The sequence below is a fragment of the Macaca thibetana genome, chromosome 10 (assembly GCF_024542745.1).
Source record: "Macaca thibetana thibetana isolate TM-01 chromosome 10, ASM2454274v1, whole genome shotgun sequence".
NCBI lineage: Eukaryota > Metazoa > Chordata > Mammalia > Primates > Cercopithecidae > Macaca > Macaca thibetana.
In genome coordinates, this window is record NC_065587.1 from 71,324,036 (window position 1) to 71,339,232 (window position 15,197).

General features: G+C 40.7%; 2 protein-coding genes across 2 annotated transcripts in view; one reads left to right on the top strand and one right to left on the bottom strand.

Moving 5' to 3' along the window:
- SNRPB (small nuclear ribonucleoprotein polypeptides B and B1) overlaps positions 1-15,197 on the bottom strand; it is a 350,333-nt gene that overhangs the window by 154,506 nt on the left and 180,630 nt on the right. The window lies entirely within an intron of this gene.
- The window catches only part of TMC2 (transmembrane channel like 2), a 105,141-nt gene that overhangs the window by 80,776 nt on the left and 9,168 nt on the right, over positions 1-15,197 (top strand). The window contains exon 16 of the mRNA XM_050806939.1: positions 6,830-6,955. Coding sequence (XP_050662896.1) covers positions 6,830-6,955 — 126 coding nt within the window. The remainder of the gene's footprint in view (positions 1-6,829; positions 6,956-15,197) is intronic.

Consider the following 15,197-nt stretch of genomic DNA (forward strand, 5'->3'; position numbering starts at 1 on the left):
GCCACAGCGCCTGGCCTAAACATTTATCTTTTCTTTGTGTTGGGAACTTTGAAATCATACAATAAATTATTGTAAACTGTCATCTCCCTGCTGTGCTATGGAACACTGGGACTTCTTCCCTCTCTCTAACTGTATATTTGTACCAGTTAACCAACCGTACTTCATCTCCACTCCTCTCTATCCTTCCCAGCCTCTGGTCACCTCATTCTACTCTCTACCTCCATGAGATCCACTTTTTTAGCTCCCACATGTAAGAACATGCAATATTTGTCTTTCTGTGCCTGGCTTATTTCACTTAACATAATTACTTCCTGTTCCATCCATGTTGCTACATGACAAGATTTCATTCTTATTTTAATTTCAATTAAAATAACCACACATGGCTAATGGCTACCATATTCGACAGCACAGTTCTACCCTTTTAACACATGGATAACTTACTACCTGGGATTAGTTTACCACAGGATAAGTAACAGTAGATATTCTGAGGATGAATTACCATACACTTACACGTGCCATTTAAATGTGAAGCAGCTGCAGTGGACTCTTGCCCAACCTCAACTGAGCTCTCTGCTTTCTAGAGCATTGGCCTGAGGGTTCAAGATATAAGTCAAGCTAGTTAGGAGACTGGATATTGTATAAAAGGACAAATAGTTATGTAAGGAGGTAGATCAAGAAATAATGTGTATCTACTGTTCTCTTTCCAAATGAATGACCTTCTGAAAACAAAGCCCTCTGCTGACTCCATAAAGAGAGGTTCTGTAGTTAAAGCAGTTTGGGACATACTGCCCCTTCTGTCTGCCATTATCTCACTTAGAAATGCTCGATGCACACTCCTTTGTTAAAGGCTCTGAAGAATCATGTAATGAGGTAACACCTGTAAGCTAGTGTCTCCATCCTTATTGACCACAGAACCCTTTCTGCATGGATCACTCATCCAGGGCTGGAAATAGGGTGAGGCAGGTGAATGATGCCCTACACTGCACATGAGCAACCCTGAGGGCATTACTTCCTTAAATTGTGCACTCAGGGCCTCACCTGCCTCACTCTAGTCCCAACCCTGCCTACCAATGAGGAGAAACACTGTTCCGTGAAAGGGTTGTATATGCAAAACAGCCCCTAAATGCCCAAAGAGCCTAGAATCCAAAGGAGGAAGGAGACAAATGCAGTTTGTCAGCTTTGAGTGATTTATTAGGGGTAACTTACAGACAGAAGTATGGTCGCAAGCAGCCGCAAGACAAGTAGATCTCCACACCTCAATCCCCCAGGCCCAGGGCTTATATCTTGGGGAAAGTATGCATGCTCTGGAAGGAATGCGTAGGTGGCTCTGAACATCACAGCCTATGATTTCTGCAGCAGCATCAAGGGTGGTTTTGGAGGAAACTTACAGGGAACAAGGGTTCCTACATAAAGAGTTATACATCTGCTAGACATGTGGGAGGCACTCTCAGACTCAGGGTTAGTTAGAAGTTACAAGGCAGATTAGCATGTAAAATAAAGTCACTCATGTCCCCCACAAACACACTTTGAGAAATGCTGATCTGCTTCTTCTCAGTTCATAAGGAACTTACCTAAATAAAGACCTGTGATAGTTGGACCCCAGGGATGTTAGCAGGAGTGTTCCAGCAGGGTGTGATCTGGAAAACAGGGTTCACACAGAAGGAGGGGATCAGTCTAGAACAGAAGGAACGTGCTGGACTGCAGGCGGCCTGAGATGCCAGGCTGAAGGGAAAACTGCATGGAAGAAGCCTCTGTTGGCTTCTTCCTAAGCAAGGTTTGGAGGGCTGGGCCCTGGGTGCAAATGCCAGCACCTCTTTTCTCAGTTTCCCATCTGTCACTGGGTAGGAGGTCAGCAGGGACAACTATACTATGGTAAGAACCATCTCCTACAGTTGTATGGAAAGCTGAACTTATAAGAAAGGAACTTGGCTAGCCATGTATGGTGGTACGTGCCTGTAGTCCCAGTGACTTGGGAGGCTGAGGTGGGAGGATTGCTTGAGCCCAGGAGGTGTAAGTTATAATAAGTTACGATTGCACCACTGCACTCCAGCCTGGGCAACATAGCAAGGCTCTGCTTCAAAAGAGAGAAGAGAAGAGAAGAGAAGAGAAGAGAAGAGAAGAGAAGAGAAGAGAAGAGAAGAGAAGAGAGAGAGAAGAGAAGAGAAGGAAAAGAACTTGGGTATTTAGCTGAAGAGATTCCCAAGCAACGTATTGAAGGTACAGCCTGGTTTCTTCATGCTGCTTATAGAAAATGTGCAAGGAAAGAGGTACATTGAGTAAGTAACTGATAAACCAAGAAAGTACCAGGATTTGATGATTCTGGAAATTCTCAGCCTTATCTAGATTGCAAAATATGCTAAAACTAGATTCACTGTCATGAGAATGTGCTGTAAAAAGAAAGCCAAGAGTGAATCTGGACAACCTTTTACTAGTGTTTCTGAAGGATCAAAAGATCTGAATATCATTCACACAGAAAACTCTGACTAATCATGTGACTAATGGATCCCCTCAACCATCACATCAGAAGTCAGGAATAGAAACAGGATTATCTGGCTGGGCGTGGTGGCTCAAGCCTGTAATCCCTGCACTTTGGGAGGCTGAGGCAGGTGGATCACGAGGTCAGGAGATCAAGACCATCCTGGCTAACACGCTGAAACTCCGTCTCTACTAAAAATACAAAAAATTAGCCAGGCACAGTGGCAGGCACCTGTAGTCCCAGCTACTTGGGAGGCTGAGGCAGGAGAATGGAGTGAACCCAAGAGGTGGAGCTTGCAGTGAGCTGAGATCACGCCACTGCACTCGAGCCTGGGCGACAGAGTGAGACTCCATCTCAAAAAAAAAAAAAAAAAAAAAAAAGAAATAAGATTATCCAGAAAAGATCATGTGGGCCTCTCGTTTAACAGAGTAAATTCTCATGACATGTATGAAAAACACAAGGTTTTTGAGAATATTTAACAGCAGAAGTCCAACAACTTGGACTGAAAGAAGCAGAAGGAAGACAAAATAAAGGCAGACCACTGGCCTCCCAGAATTCTGTGGCAGGAAACAGACTGATAAAATTTACTCAGCTGAAACATGTGCTATCCTTCAAGAAGAAGGATTCTTCCATGAGCAGAACTGTGAACCTAGAGGGCAAAGCTGTGGCACACCAGGGCAGAGTCTGGAGCCCAGAGGATTATTTTCAGGACTTTAAAACTTAATAGAGCTTGGCTGATTGGATTTCAAAATTGCTTGGAACGGGTGATTCCTTTCTTCCTCCCATTTGCTCCCTTTTGGTAATGGAGTGTTTACAACTTTTATCCTACGCCTGTCCCACCATTTTATTTTTGAAAGTAAATAACTCATTTTCTAGTTTCTAGAATCTTGAGATAGGGATATCATCATGGATTAGTCAGGTGGGCCCTAAGTCACAAGTGTTCTTATAAGAAGGAGGGAAGCTGGGTGCCGTGGCTCATGCCTGTAATCCCAGCACTTTGGGAGGCCGAGGCAGGCGGATCACAAAGTCAGGAGTTCAAGACCAGCCTGGCCAACACAGTGAAACCCCACCTCTACTAAAGATACAAAAAATTAGTCAGGTGTGGTGGAGCGTGCCTGTAATCCCAACTACTAGGGAGGATGAGGCAGGAGAATCGCTTGAACTCGGGAGTTGGAGGTTGCAGTGAGCTGAGTTGATGCCACTATACTCCAGACTGGGCAACAGGGGAAGATTCCATCTCAACAACAACAACAACAACAACAACAACAAAAAAAAAAAAAAAAAAAAAAAAAAAAGAGGGAGAGGGAGATTTGACTGCAGAAACATAGAAGGTGATGTGACCATAGAAGCAGGCAAAGATTTAAAGATTCTATGCTGTTGGTTTTGAACATGAAGAAACCCCCATCTCTACTAAAAATAGAAAAATTAGCCAGGCATGGTGGCAGGTGCCTATAATTCCAGCTACTTGCGAGGCTGAGGCAGGAGAATCACCTGAACCCTGGAGGCAGAGGTTGCAGTGAGCCGAAATCATGCCACTGCACTCCAGACTGGGCAACAGAGCAAAATTCTGTCTCAAAAAATACATAAATAAATAAACCCTAATGGAGCTTGGCTGACTGGATTTCAAAATTGCTTGAGATTGGTGATTCTTTCTTCCTTCCATTTTCTCCTTTTTGGTATTGGAATGTTTATAACTGTTATCCTATGCCTGCCCCAGGTTGGTTTCAACCCAGTGAAACCCTTTCAGACTTCTGGCCTCCAGAACTGTAAGTTATTAAATTTAAGTCACCCGTATGGCAAACAGCAGGCACTGGAATCTGATACACCATCTAATTCAATGACAAAATAATCTACATTCAACTGTCACATAAAAGCCTAACATGTAAACTTAACTTTTCTCATTTTTACATGGTGGGTATGCACTGGAAATAAAAATAATAATAAATTAAACATTGTGATACAGTCATGTGCCTGGCACTTGAAATGCCATCATGCTATAACTGCCTCATTGCAATTTGTGGTGTGGTGGGCAACTGTTGTAAGCAATGAGATGGCCATAAATGGTCTCTGACAACTGCTCTTCCCTGTCATTATAGCACAAAAAATGAATGAGTATAGCTGTGTTCCAATAAAACTTTATTTACAGACACTAAAATTTTAATTTTATACATCCATTTTTACATGTCACAAAATAGTATTCCTATTTTGATTTGTTTTCAACTACTTAAAAATGTAAAAATGATTCTTAGCTCACAGACTATATGAAAACAGGTGACAGATCAGGTGCAGCGACTCATACCTGTAATCCCAGCATTTTGAGAGGCCGAAGCAGGTGGATCACCTGAGGTCAAGAGTTTGAGACCAGCCTGGCCAACATGGCGAAACCCCATCTCTACTAAAAATACAAAAATTAGCCAGGTGTAGTGGTGACTGCCTGTAATCCATCAGGCATTGTGTGTAAACTCCCGTGGCTGAGACAGGAGAATTGCTTGAAACCCAGAGGCAGAGGTTGCAGTGAGCCGAGATTGCACCACTGCACTCCAGCCTGGGCAACAGAGAGAGACTCTGTAAGAAAGAAAGAGAGAAAGAGAGAACAGAGAGAAAGAGAAAGAGAGAGAGAGAGAGAAAGGAAAGAAAAGAAAGAAAGAAAGAAAGAAAGAAAGAAAGAAAGAAAGAGAGAGAGAGAGAGAAAGAAAGAAAGAAAGAAAGAAAGAAAGAAAGAAAGAAAGAAAGAAAGAAAGAAAGAAAGAAAGAAAGAAAGAAAGAAAGAAAGAAAGAAAGAAAGAGAAAGAAAACCGGTAACAAGCTGAATTTGTCCAGGAGCCATTGTTGGTCAACTCCTCATCTATACTTTACACAGAAAATGTTTAGCTGCAAAATGTCAAAGGGCACTTATAACTTAACAGCACCATACTCAATGTTTTGTATCAATTCTCATCTATATCCTCTAAACAATCTTCTGAGATAAATACAATTATTATACTTAAAATACCATATTATACTATAGTATTATTATATTACATTATACAGATGAGGAAACTGGGGCAGAGAAGTTTTCAATATCTTGCCCAAAGGTATTGAACTTCTGCAGATATTGGACATCCAACAGAACGTACTATAATGATGAAAACATTACATGTCTGCATTTCTAACAGAGCAGCTACTAATCATATGACTACTGAGCACTTGAAATGTGTAACTAAGAAACTGAATTTTAAATTTTACTTCATCTTAATTTTTATTTTTAATAGCCACATCAGACAGCACAGCTTTCGTGGGAAGAACCAGGGCAGGATATGAAGCAAAAAGAGAATAATTGTCAGGCCGGGCACGGTGGTTCACGCCTGTAATCTCAGCATTTTGGGAGGCCGAGGAGGGCGGATCATTTGAGGTCAGAAGTTCGAGATCAGCCTGGCCAACATGGTGAAACACCATCTCTACTAAAAATTCAAAAAACTAGGCGGACGTGGTGGCGCTCACCTGTAATCCCAGTTACTCGAGAGGCTGAGGCAGGAGAATTTCTTGAACCCGCAGGTGGAGGTTGCAGTGAGCTGAAATTGCACCACTGCACTCCAGCCTGGGTGACAGAGTAAGACTCCATCTCAAAAAAAAAAAAAAAAAAAAAAAAAAAAACAGAGAGAGAGAGAGAGTAATTGTCCACGTGTCTCACAAGTGATAAATGGGGGAGCAAGGATTTAAACCAGGAATTTCAAACTCCATATTCCACCTCTTGGCACCAAAATTACCAACCAAGAGCCAGTAGCATCCAGGAGGCTCTCGGCCAGCATTCGTAGAAGTAAATCTGCATAATGGTTCTTAAGTATTTGAAGAAAATAAAAATTATAGTTGCGAACTGTCCAGGAGCCTGTCCTAGGTGATCCAATATCTCCTAGACTTAAAATCTGTAGGTTAATTCTAGGTATTTCTGAGAGACACTCAGGTTATCCAGCACATCAGCTTCTGCAGAACTGTTTCAGGCCCAAAGGAAGCTCCATGTTGGTCTGGTAGCTAAAACACAGGCAATTTCTCCAGTTAGAGTATATGAGAAAAAAAAACATTTTTTTCTGGCTGAGGAAGGTGTCAGACACAAAAGACCTGTGAAGACTGAGAGGTTGTAAGTTACTTAGGATAGAAAGCTGGTGACCCATGTGCCGACCCAGCTGTCACCCTAGCCAGAATGGCAGCCCCTCAAGGGGAATTTTTTACTTGCAGTTTATTTGGAGCAGAGCTCTGGTTCTTCCAGGAAAGCAGTGGCAAGCAGCAGTCCTGGACCTGGTTGAGGGGGCATGGATACAGTTGTGAATGCCACAGGCACTTGGCAGCATGTTATCATGTGTCCTCTCCTTTTTCCAGTGGGAAAAACAGAATGTATGACGTCCTCCAAGAGACCATTGAAAATGATTTCCCAACCTTCCTGGGCAAGATCTTTGCTTTCCTCGCCAATCCAGGCCTGATCATCCCAGCCATCCTGCTGATGTTGTAAGTTAGCCAGGACCCATGGCTCCACCCCATGAAAACCTCTCCTTGAATTTGAGACTTCCTTGGCAGGTCCTTTTCATCTTGCCTTCTTAGTCTGCACTCCCCAGGAGCAGACTCCATGATGAAGATTCAAGTGCAAGTATTTTATTGGGGAGGGAGTGAGGACTTGAGACAAGGAAGGGAAAGGAAAGTGCATGGATATCACTGTGAGGATTCTGGGAGGCAGTGTGCCTCAGACTTATCCCCTGCTAAGGGCAAAGGATCCGGGGCATTTGTAGACCAGCTCCCAGCGTCATTCATGGGTAAAATGGCTTCAAGGGGTGTGAGTGAGGGGCCCAAGATGGAAGGGAAGCTTCTGGTAACAGAGATGAGAGCACCAGCAAGTGCAAGTCTTTCGGAGCATACTGAAAATTTGGGTGAGCCCTGACATTATCTGCAACAACTCCCACTAAAATGCTCACTAGAAATATCAAAGACCTGTGGGCTCTGAGCCTCTCAGGAAGCTGGACGGTGATTCGGCCTGATCCTGGCTGGGCCCACAGCACTACTTGATTGAGCAGCTTATGCACTGGAACAAGCTGGTTCCTTCATCACTGTCCCCCTCAACAACTGTTAGAGAACAAGTTTGAAAATCTCTGTATCCCCAGCGCCAGCCTAATGCCTAGAGCATAGTACACAAACAGTAAATGCTCAAGGAAGGAACTAGGGAAGAAAAGCAGGAAGCCAGAGTCTTGGATTGGAATTGCTGCCATCAAAAAACGTGCTAGTAAAAATGTTAGCATTTTTCTTTATTTAAAAAAACATATTTTGGCATGCTTTTAAAAAAATTATGAAATATTCCCAGCATGCAAATGAGTACAGACAACCATGTACACTATCACAAGATTCAACAGATGTGAATATTTTGCAATATTTACTTCAGGTTTATCTTTCTTCTTAATAGAAATAAAACATTACGGATGCACTTCAAGCCCCACCCAATCCTTCTTTCTTCTTCCCTCCCCAAAAGTAACTATTATTCAGAGTATATATAATTGTTTCCCTGCATATTTTGTACTTTTTAATCATATGTGTGTATACTACTGTTTCCAGAGTTTTAAACCTTTTCATGAATGACTCACATTACATGCTTTTCCTCAATCAACATTATGTTGGGGGATTTATCCATGTGGATACATGAGCACACATTTGAAGGCTCTTCTATGTTACATTGCATGAATAAGCCACAGTTCATTCATTCCTCTGCTTAGAGATACTTAGGCTGTTTCCAGTTTTCAGCTATTGCAAACTGTACTGCAGCCAGCATTTTGTATATATCTCCTTGCACGATTCTGAGAGTTTCTCTAAGGTGGACATCTAGAAGCAGAATTTTGGGTCATCAGATGTGTTTCTTCAATCTTTTTAGATCTTACAGAATTGCTCTCCAAAGTGGTTGTATTTCCTTTTGACTGTTATTTATAAATTCCAACTCTCTGGTGAAATTCTCCAACTTTCTATTTTCTTGAACATAGTGATTACAATTATTTTTAAAATCCCAGTCTGATATTCCAATATCTGAACCACCTGGGTGTATTTTTGTTGTCATTTGTTTTCCTCTTGTTTATCATCAGCTCTACTTTTAGCATGGCATGTAATTACCAGATTTCAGACATGTGGATGAAAAATTATAGAGGCTATGAATAATGTTATCTTTCCCCAAAGGGATGGGTTTTTTTCCAGAAAGGCAAATGAAATACTAGGAGATCACTTAATCCTGTCAAGGCTTGATGTTTTAGCTATCTATTATTACATAAGAAACAACCCCCAAAATTGAAAAATAATATTTTATTAATGAATCTGCAATTTGGGTAGGATTCAGCAGGAATCATTCTTTTCCTCTCTACTCAACATCATCTGGGTCAGCTCAGCTGGAGGCTGGAGGGTCCACTTTCAAGATGGTCACTCACATGACTGGCCAGCTGGCACCAGCCATCACCTGGAAACTCAACAAGGGCTATGGACTAGAGGCCTCACTTCCTTCCCACAAGCTGCTTGGGCTTCCTCATAGCATGGTGGCTGAGTTTCAAGAGCAAGCATCCCAAGAGAATGCAGTGGATATACATGGCATCTTTACTTACTCCTGCCATACTCTATTGGAGCAATCACAAAGGGATACCCAGGTTCAAGAAAAAGAAATATAGACTCATCTCTTGATGCAATGGCAAGATTCTAGAAGCACATGTAAGATGGGAGTCATAGTATTGTGGCCATCTTTGGAAAATAGTTTGCCATTGCTAGCTTTGGGCTTTCTCAGGGCTGATTTATTTCAGTTTCACCCTATTTCCAAGACATTAACCTTACTCATACAACGTGATCCTTACTATTGAGCAGTCTTTTAGGGGTCTCAACTGAAAGCCTACAGTGTTTACCAATTCCCTCTTGTGACAGTTACTACAGGACTGAATGAAGGAGGACAAACACAGAAATGAAGACAAAGAAAAAAGGATTTGTTTTAAAGAAGGGGTCAGGGAACTCCTTGCTCCTAGTGAGCAAAGGCAGCCTTGAGCTTCTACAGCCCTTCATATTTACTGGGTAGAAAGAGCAGGGAGAAGGAGGTAATGATTGGTCAGCTGTTTGATTGATCACAGGTTCACATCATTGCTAACAGGCCTCAGATGTGCCTAATCACAAGAAACACTGCGCCTGGGGTGTGACTGCCCTCAGCATTCCTTCTGGGCGCCGACATAGTGGTCAGCTTGCCAACATCCTGCATTCATAACAGTTTGCTGTTTACTCATATAGCCTCCAGTGGTATACTGAGTTGATCACGACCCTCATTCTTTCAGCCTCCAACACCCTCCACCTTGGCGGGGCTTGAAACCCATTCTCTCTTTTCCCAATTCTGCAGTCTTTGCTTATACTCTTTCTCCAGTAGTACTGCTACAGCCACTGTGAAATCTCTGCTCTGCTCTTCAGCCTCCCTGGTGTTATTTTCTTCTGGGCTTCCTGAAGCAATTGAAGAATTGGTCAATCATTTGAGGGCAATATGTACACAGAGTTTGGCTTATTTATCAGCAATTTGCTCTTCTCTGGGATTCTGTCCCTCAAGTCCCAAAGACTCTGGCAGTAATTAACTCTGACCTGCATCTTCTCCACATTGTAGGATTTCCACTTTCTGCTTGGACTCTGCTTCTGGGTCACAAATTGGAAAATACTCTCAGGGAGAAACCCTGGAGGAATGTAGAGCTCACCTCACATGCGTCCCTTCTCTCAAGCTTCCAGCCCCTTTAGTCTGCCTGTTTTGTCACTCTCCCATGTCTTAAAACTACAGTTTGGTAAATTTTGCTCAGCATTTACAGTTGTTTTTCTCTGCAGAGCTGGACCAATACAAGTCCCTCAGTGAAGACCAGAAAAAGAAGTCTTTGCTCTGTTTATTTGATTTTCCAGAGTCAGGTTGCCTAGCACCAAAACAACAACAAAAATAATCTGTGATCATGTTTGTTAGAAAGAAGACCGGGCATGGTGGCTCACACCTGTAATCCCAGCACTTTGGGAGGCCAAGGCAGGCAGATCACCTGAGGTCAGGAGTTCGAGACAAGCCTGGCCAGCATGGTGAAATCCCGTCTCTACTAAAACTACAAAAATCAGCCAGCTGTGGTGGTGTGTGCCTGTAATCCCAGCTACTTGAGAGGCTGAGGCAGGAGAATCACTTGAACTCAGGAGGCAGAGGTTGCAGTGAGCCAAGACCACGCCACTGCACTCCAGCCTGGGCAAGAGAGCAAGACTCGTCTCAAAAAAAAAAAAAAAAAAAAAAAAAAAAAGTCAGAAAGAATTGGCATGCCTATGTTGTTAAGTTTTCCAATCCAAGAATACCATATTCCTTATCATTTGTTCATTTATGTCCCTCAGTAATATTTTTAAGTTTTCTTCATAAATTTCATGCACATTTCTTATTATATTCCTCTGCATTTCATCTTTTTATGTTTTATACTAAATTAGGATAGCACTTTCATCACACTTTCTCACTAGTTTTTGTTTTTCTATGTAAATGTTATTTATTTTCTATATATAAATTTTGTATTCAGTCACTGATATACCTAGAGTTTGTGTCCCCATCCACATTTCATCTTGAATTGTAATCCCCACAGTCCCCACATTTAAAGGGAGGGACCAGGTGGAGGTAATTGGTTCATGGAGGCAGTTTCCCCCATGCTGTTCTTGTGATAGTGAGTTCTCACAAGATCTGATGGTTTTATAAGGGGCTCTTCCACTTTGCTCGGCACTTCTCCTTCACGCCACTTTGTGAAGAAGGTGCCTTGCTTCCCCTTCACCTTCCACCTGTAAGTTTCCTGAGGCCTCCCCAGCGATGCTGAACTGTGAGTCAATTAAATCTCTTTCCTTTATAAATTACCCAGTCTTGGGTAGTTCTTTAAAGCAGTATGAAAACAGGCTAATACAGTCACCCTACGAGTGTATTGTTTATAATATTTACTCAACCAAAGTTCTTGAATCTTCCAGGTCATTTTCTCATTTGTAAACAATGAAAATGTTATATTTTATTTAATTCTTAGATCTCTTTTTTTTCTCTGTAGGATTAATTAGTAGCTTCCATGGGAAAAACAAGTTAATTCATATTTGGTGATAAAATATATTTTTGTATTTTTTCCTGCATTTACAGGGTGGGGAGTGCTTTTAATGTTTTCAGTTAAGCACAGTGCTGCTTTTTTGGAGGGCTGAGATAAGTGTATTCATGAAATAAGGAAGAAAACAACCAGGGAATGTAAGTCATTGTAATATAGGTATAAGAAATCAGGAAATTAGGAAAGTGGAGTAACTTTCCTGATTATTGATTTCTTACAGAAGTTAAAAAAAAAAAAAAGTGACCTCAAAAGGCGGTGGTGAATTTAGGGCCACCACTAGCCCATATAGTACCTTGTGCAAATTTTTTAAAGGTGCCCACTCCTTCCGACAGAGGTAGGCCCAGGCCAAGGGGCACATTTGACAAACAGAATATGGATAGATTTCAGCCAACCGTCACCCCCTTAGTCAGGTGCCTTTTATGCAGTAAACAGCCTGTATAATGACTACCTATGCCAGAATCTTTTTCCTTTGGTGTAGACCAGGGGTCATCATAGTCCACAAGCTAAATCCAGACCACACTTGATTTTGTTAAATAGTTTTATTGGAACACATTCATGCTCATTCATTTATTTATTATCTATGACTGTTTTTCACAAAAAAAGACAAAATTTACTTGTTGTGATAAAGAATGTATTGTCTAGAAAGACTAAAATATTTATTGCCTGGCCCTCTGCAGAAAAAGTTTGCTGACCCCTAATGCAGACAATAAGGTACCACTTTCAAATATGCTTTGAGACTGAATTTAAAACATCTAATCAGTAAGACTTAAAAACTATGACAAATAATAAGTCCAAAAAATATTTAGACGAAGAAGGGATTAGGATTGTAGAAGACAATAAATATTGAACTTGAGCCTTGATGAATTCAAGGCTCAGGAAAAGGAGTTGATGGCATTGGATAGAACTTTTAGAGTTGTTCAAGTCTACTATTTTCTGGTTGACCTTCTAATTGTTTCTATTACCAAAGGTAAAGCATTGAATTTCCAACTATTATTATTGGATTGTCCATTATCTCTCCCTTAAATTCTGTTTTTCCTTCATATGTTTTAAGGCTGTGTTGTTAGGTGCATATACGTTTTTACTTGTTACATTTTCTTGATGAAATGACCCTTTCACAATTAAAAAACAATCCCATTTGTCTCTATTTTTGCCTTAATATGTTTCCCAACCTTTTACTTTCAATCTATTTTTACCTTAAAAATCTGAAGTGTGCCTTTTTAGGCTGGGTGTGGTGGCTCATGCCTGTAATACCAGCACTTTGGGAGGCAGGAAGATTGCTTAAGCCCAGGAGTTCGATACCAGGCTGGGCAACATGGCAAGACCCATCTCTACAAAAACTTTAAAAATTAACTCAGTGTGGTGGCACGTGCCTGTAGTTCCAGCTACTTGGGAGGTGACCAAGGTGGAGGATTGCTTGAACCGAAAAGGTTGAGGCTGCAGTGAACCATGTTTGTGCCACTGCATTCCAGCCTGGGTGACAGTGAGACCTTTTCGCTAAATAAATAAATAAAATAAAATATAGTCCGCTTCTTTGGAACAGCATATAGCTGAAGCATAGTGTTTATCCATTCTATCACTCTGTGCTTTTTATATGGAGTGTTTGATTCATTTACATTTAATTACCAATAAGTTAGCATTTAAATCTGCTGTTTTCTACATGTCTTACGTATTTTTGTTATTTTATTCCTCCATTACTGCCTTCTTTTGGGTTAAAGATTTTAGTATGTAATTTTAGTTCCCTTGTCATTTCTTTTACTATATTTTGTTTTAGCTATTTTCTTAGTGATTGCCCTGGAGATTGCAATTAATATCTTATAACAAACTACTTTGGATTAATACCAACTTAATTATAATAGTATACAAAAACTTTGTTCCTATACAACTTCATTTCCTCCTCTCTCCTTCAGGTTGTTTCTGCCATACAAATTACATCTTTATACATTTTATGCCAACTAAATAAGACAGGAGAAAAAAGAGTTACAAAGACTATATTGATATTAGCTTTTATATTAACCCATGTAGTTACCTTTACGAGTGCTCTTATTTCTTCATGTAGATTCAAGTTACTGTCTAGTGTCCTTTCGTTTTAACCTAAAGAGCTCCCTCTAGCATTTCTTACAGAGTAAGTCCACTAGTGATTACTTCTCTTAGTTTTTATCTGGGAATGACTTAATTTCTCCTTCATTCTTGAAGAACAGTTTTGCTGGATTTAGAATTTTTGGTTTATAGTCTTTCTCTTTCAATCTTTCAAATATGTCATCCCACTGCCATTTGGCCTCCAAGGTTTATATGGAAAAACAATGGACTGTTAATCTTTCTGAGGCTTTCTTGTATATGATTATTTGTTTCTCTCTTTCAGGATTCTCTCTTTGACTATGGCTTTTTTTTTTTTTTTTTTAAATTTGCTATGATATGTCTAGGAATAGATCTCTTTGAGTTTATCCTGAATGGAATTTGTTGAGTTTCCTGTGTAAATTAATATTTTTTTCATCATATTTGGGGATGAAATCTGATTAAAAATAGTCATTATTTACTCAAATATTCTTTCTGACCCTTTCTGTCTTTCCTCTCCTCCTCAGATTCCCATTAGGCATGTGTTGATACATTTGATGTTGTCCCAGGAACATTTCAAAGTGTCCCATAGGCTCTGTTATTTTACCTCATTCTTTTTTCTTTCTGTTCCTCAGACTGGATAATCTCAATTGATCTATTTTGAAGTTTGTTGATTTTTTTTTTTTTTTTCCCAAGACAGTATCTCACTCTGTCACCCAGGCTAGAGTGCAGTGGTGCAATCTCGGCTCACTGCAGCCTCCACCTCCCAGGCTCCAGCAATTCTCCTGCCTCAGCCTCTCGAGTAGCTGGGATTACACGCATGCACCACCACACCTGGCTAATTTTTGTATTTTTGGTAGAGATGGGTTTCACTATGTTGGCCAGGCTGGTTCTTTCTTCTGTCAACTCAGATATGTTGGGAACCTCCAGGAAATTTATTATTTCAGTTATTGTAGATTTCAACTCTAGAATTTCTATTTGGTTCTTTTATTTCTTTATTTTTGCTAAAATTATTTATTTGGTGAAACACCATTTTGATACTTTCAGTTCTTTAGAAATGGTTTTCTATAATTCTTTGATGATATTCTTTGATCGTATTTAACATAACTGATTTAAAGTCTTTGTCTCTTAAATGCAGCATTGAGGTTTCCTCAGGAATGGTTTCTATTGACTACTTTTCCCCCTGTGTATGGGCTAGACTTTCTTTTTTCTTTGTATGTCTTACTAGTGTTTTTTGTTTGTTTGTTTGTTTTTTAAGACAGAGTCTCGCTCTGTTGCCCAGGCTGGAGTGCAGTGGCAAGATCTCGGTTCACTGCAACCTCCACCTCCTGGGCTCAAGTGATTCTCCTGCCCCAGCCTCCCGAGTAGCTGGGATTACAGGCACCTGCCACTATGTCAAGCTAATTTTTTGTATTTTTAGTAGAGACGGGGATTCACCATGTTGGCCAGGTTGGTCTTGAACTCCTGACTTCATGATTCGCCCACCTCAGCCTCCCAAAGTTCTGGGATTACAGGCGTAAGCACTGCACCCAGCCATGTCTTACTAGTTTTTGTTGAAAACTGGATATCTT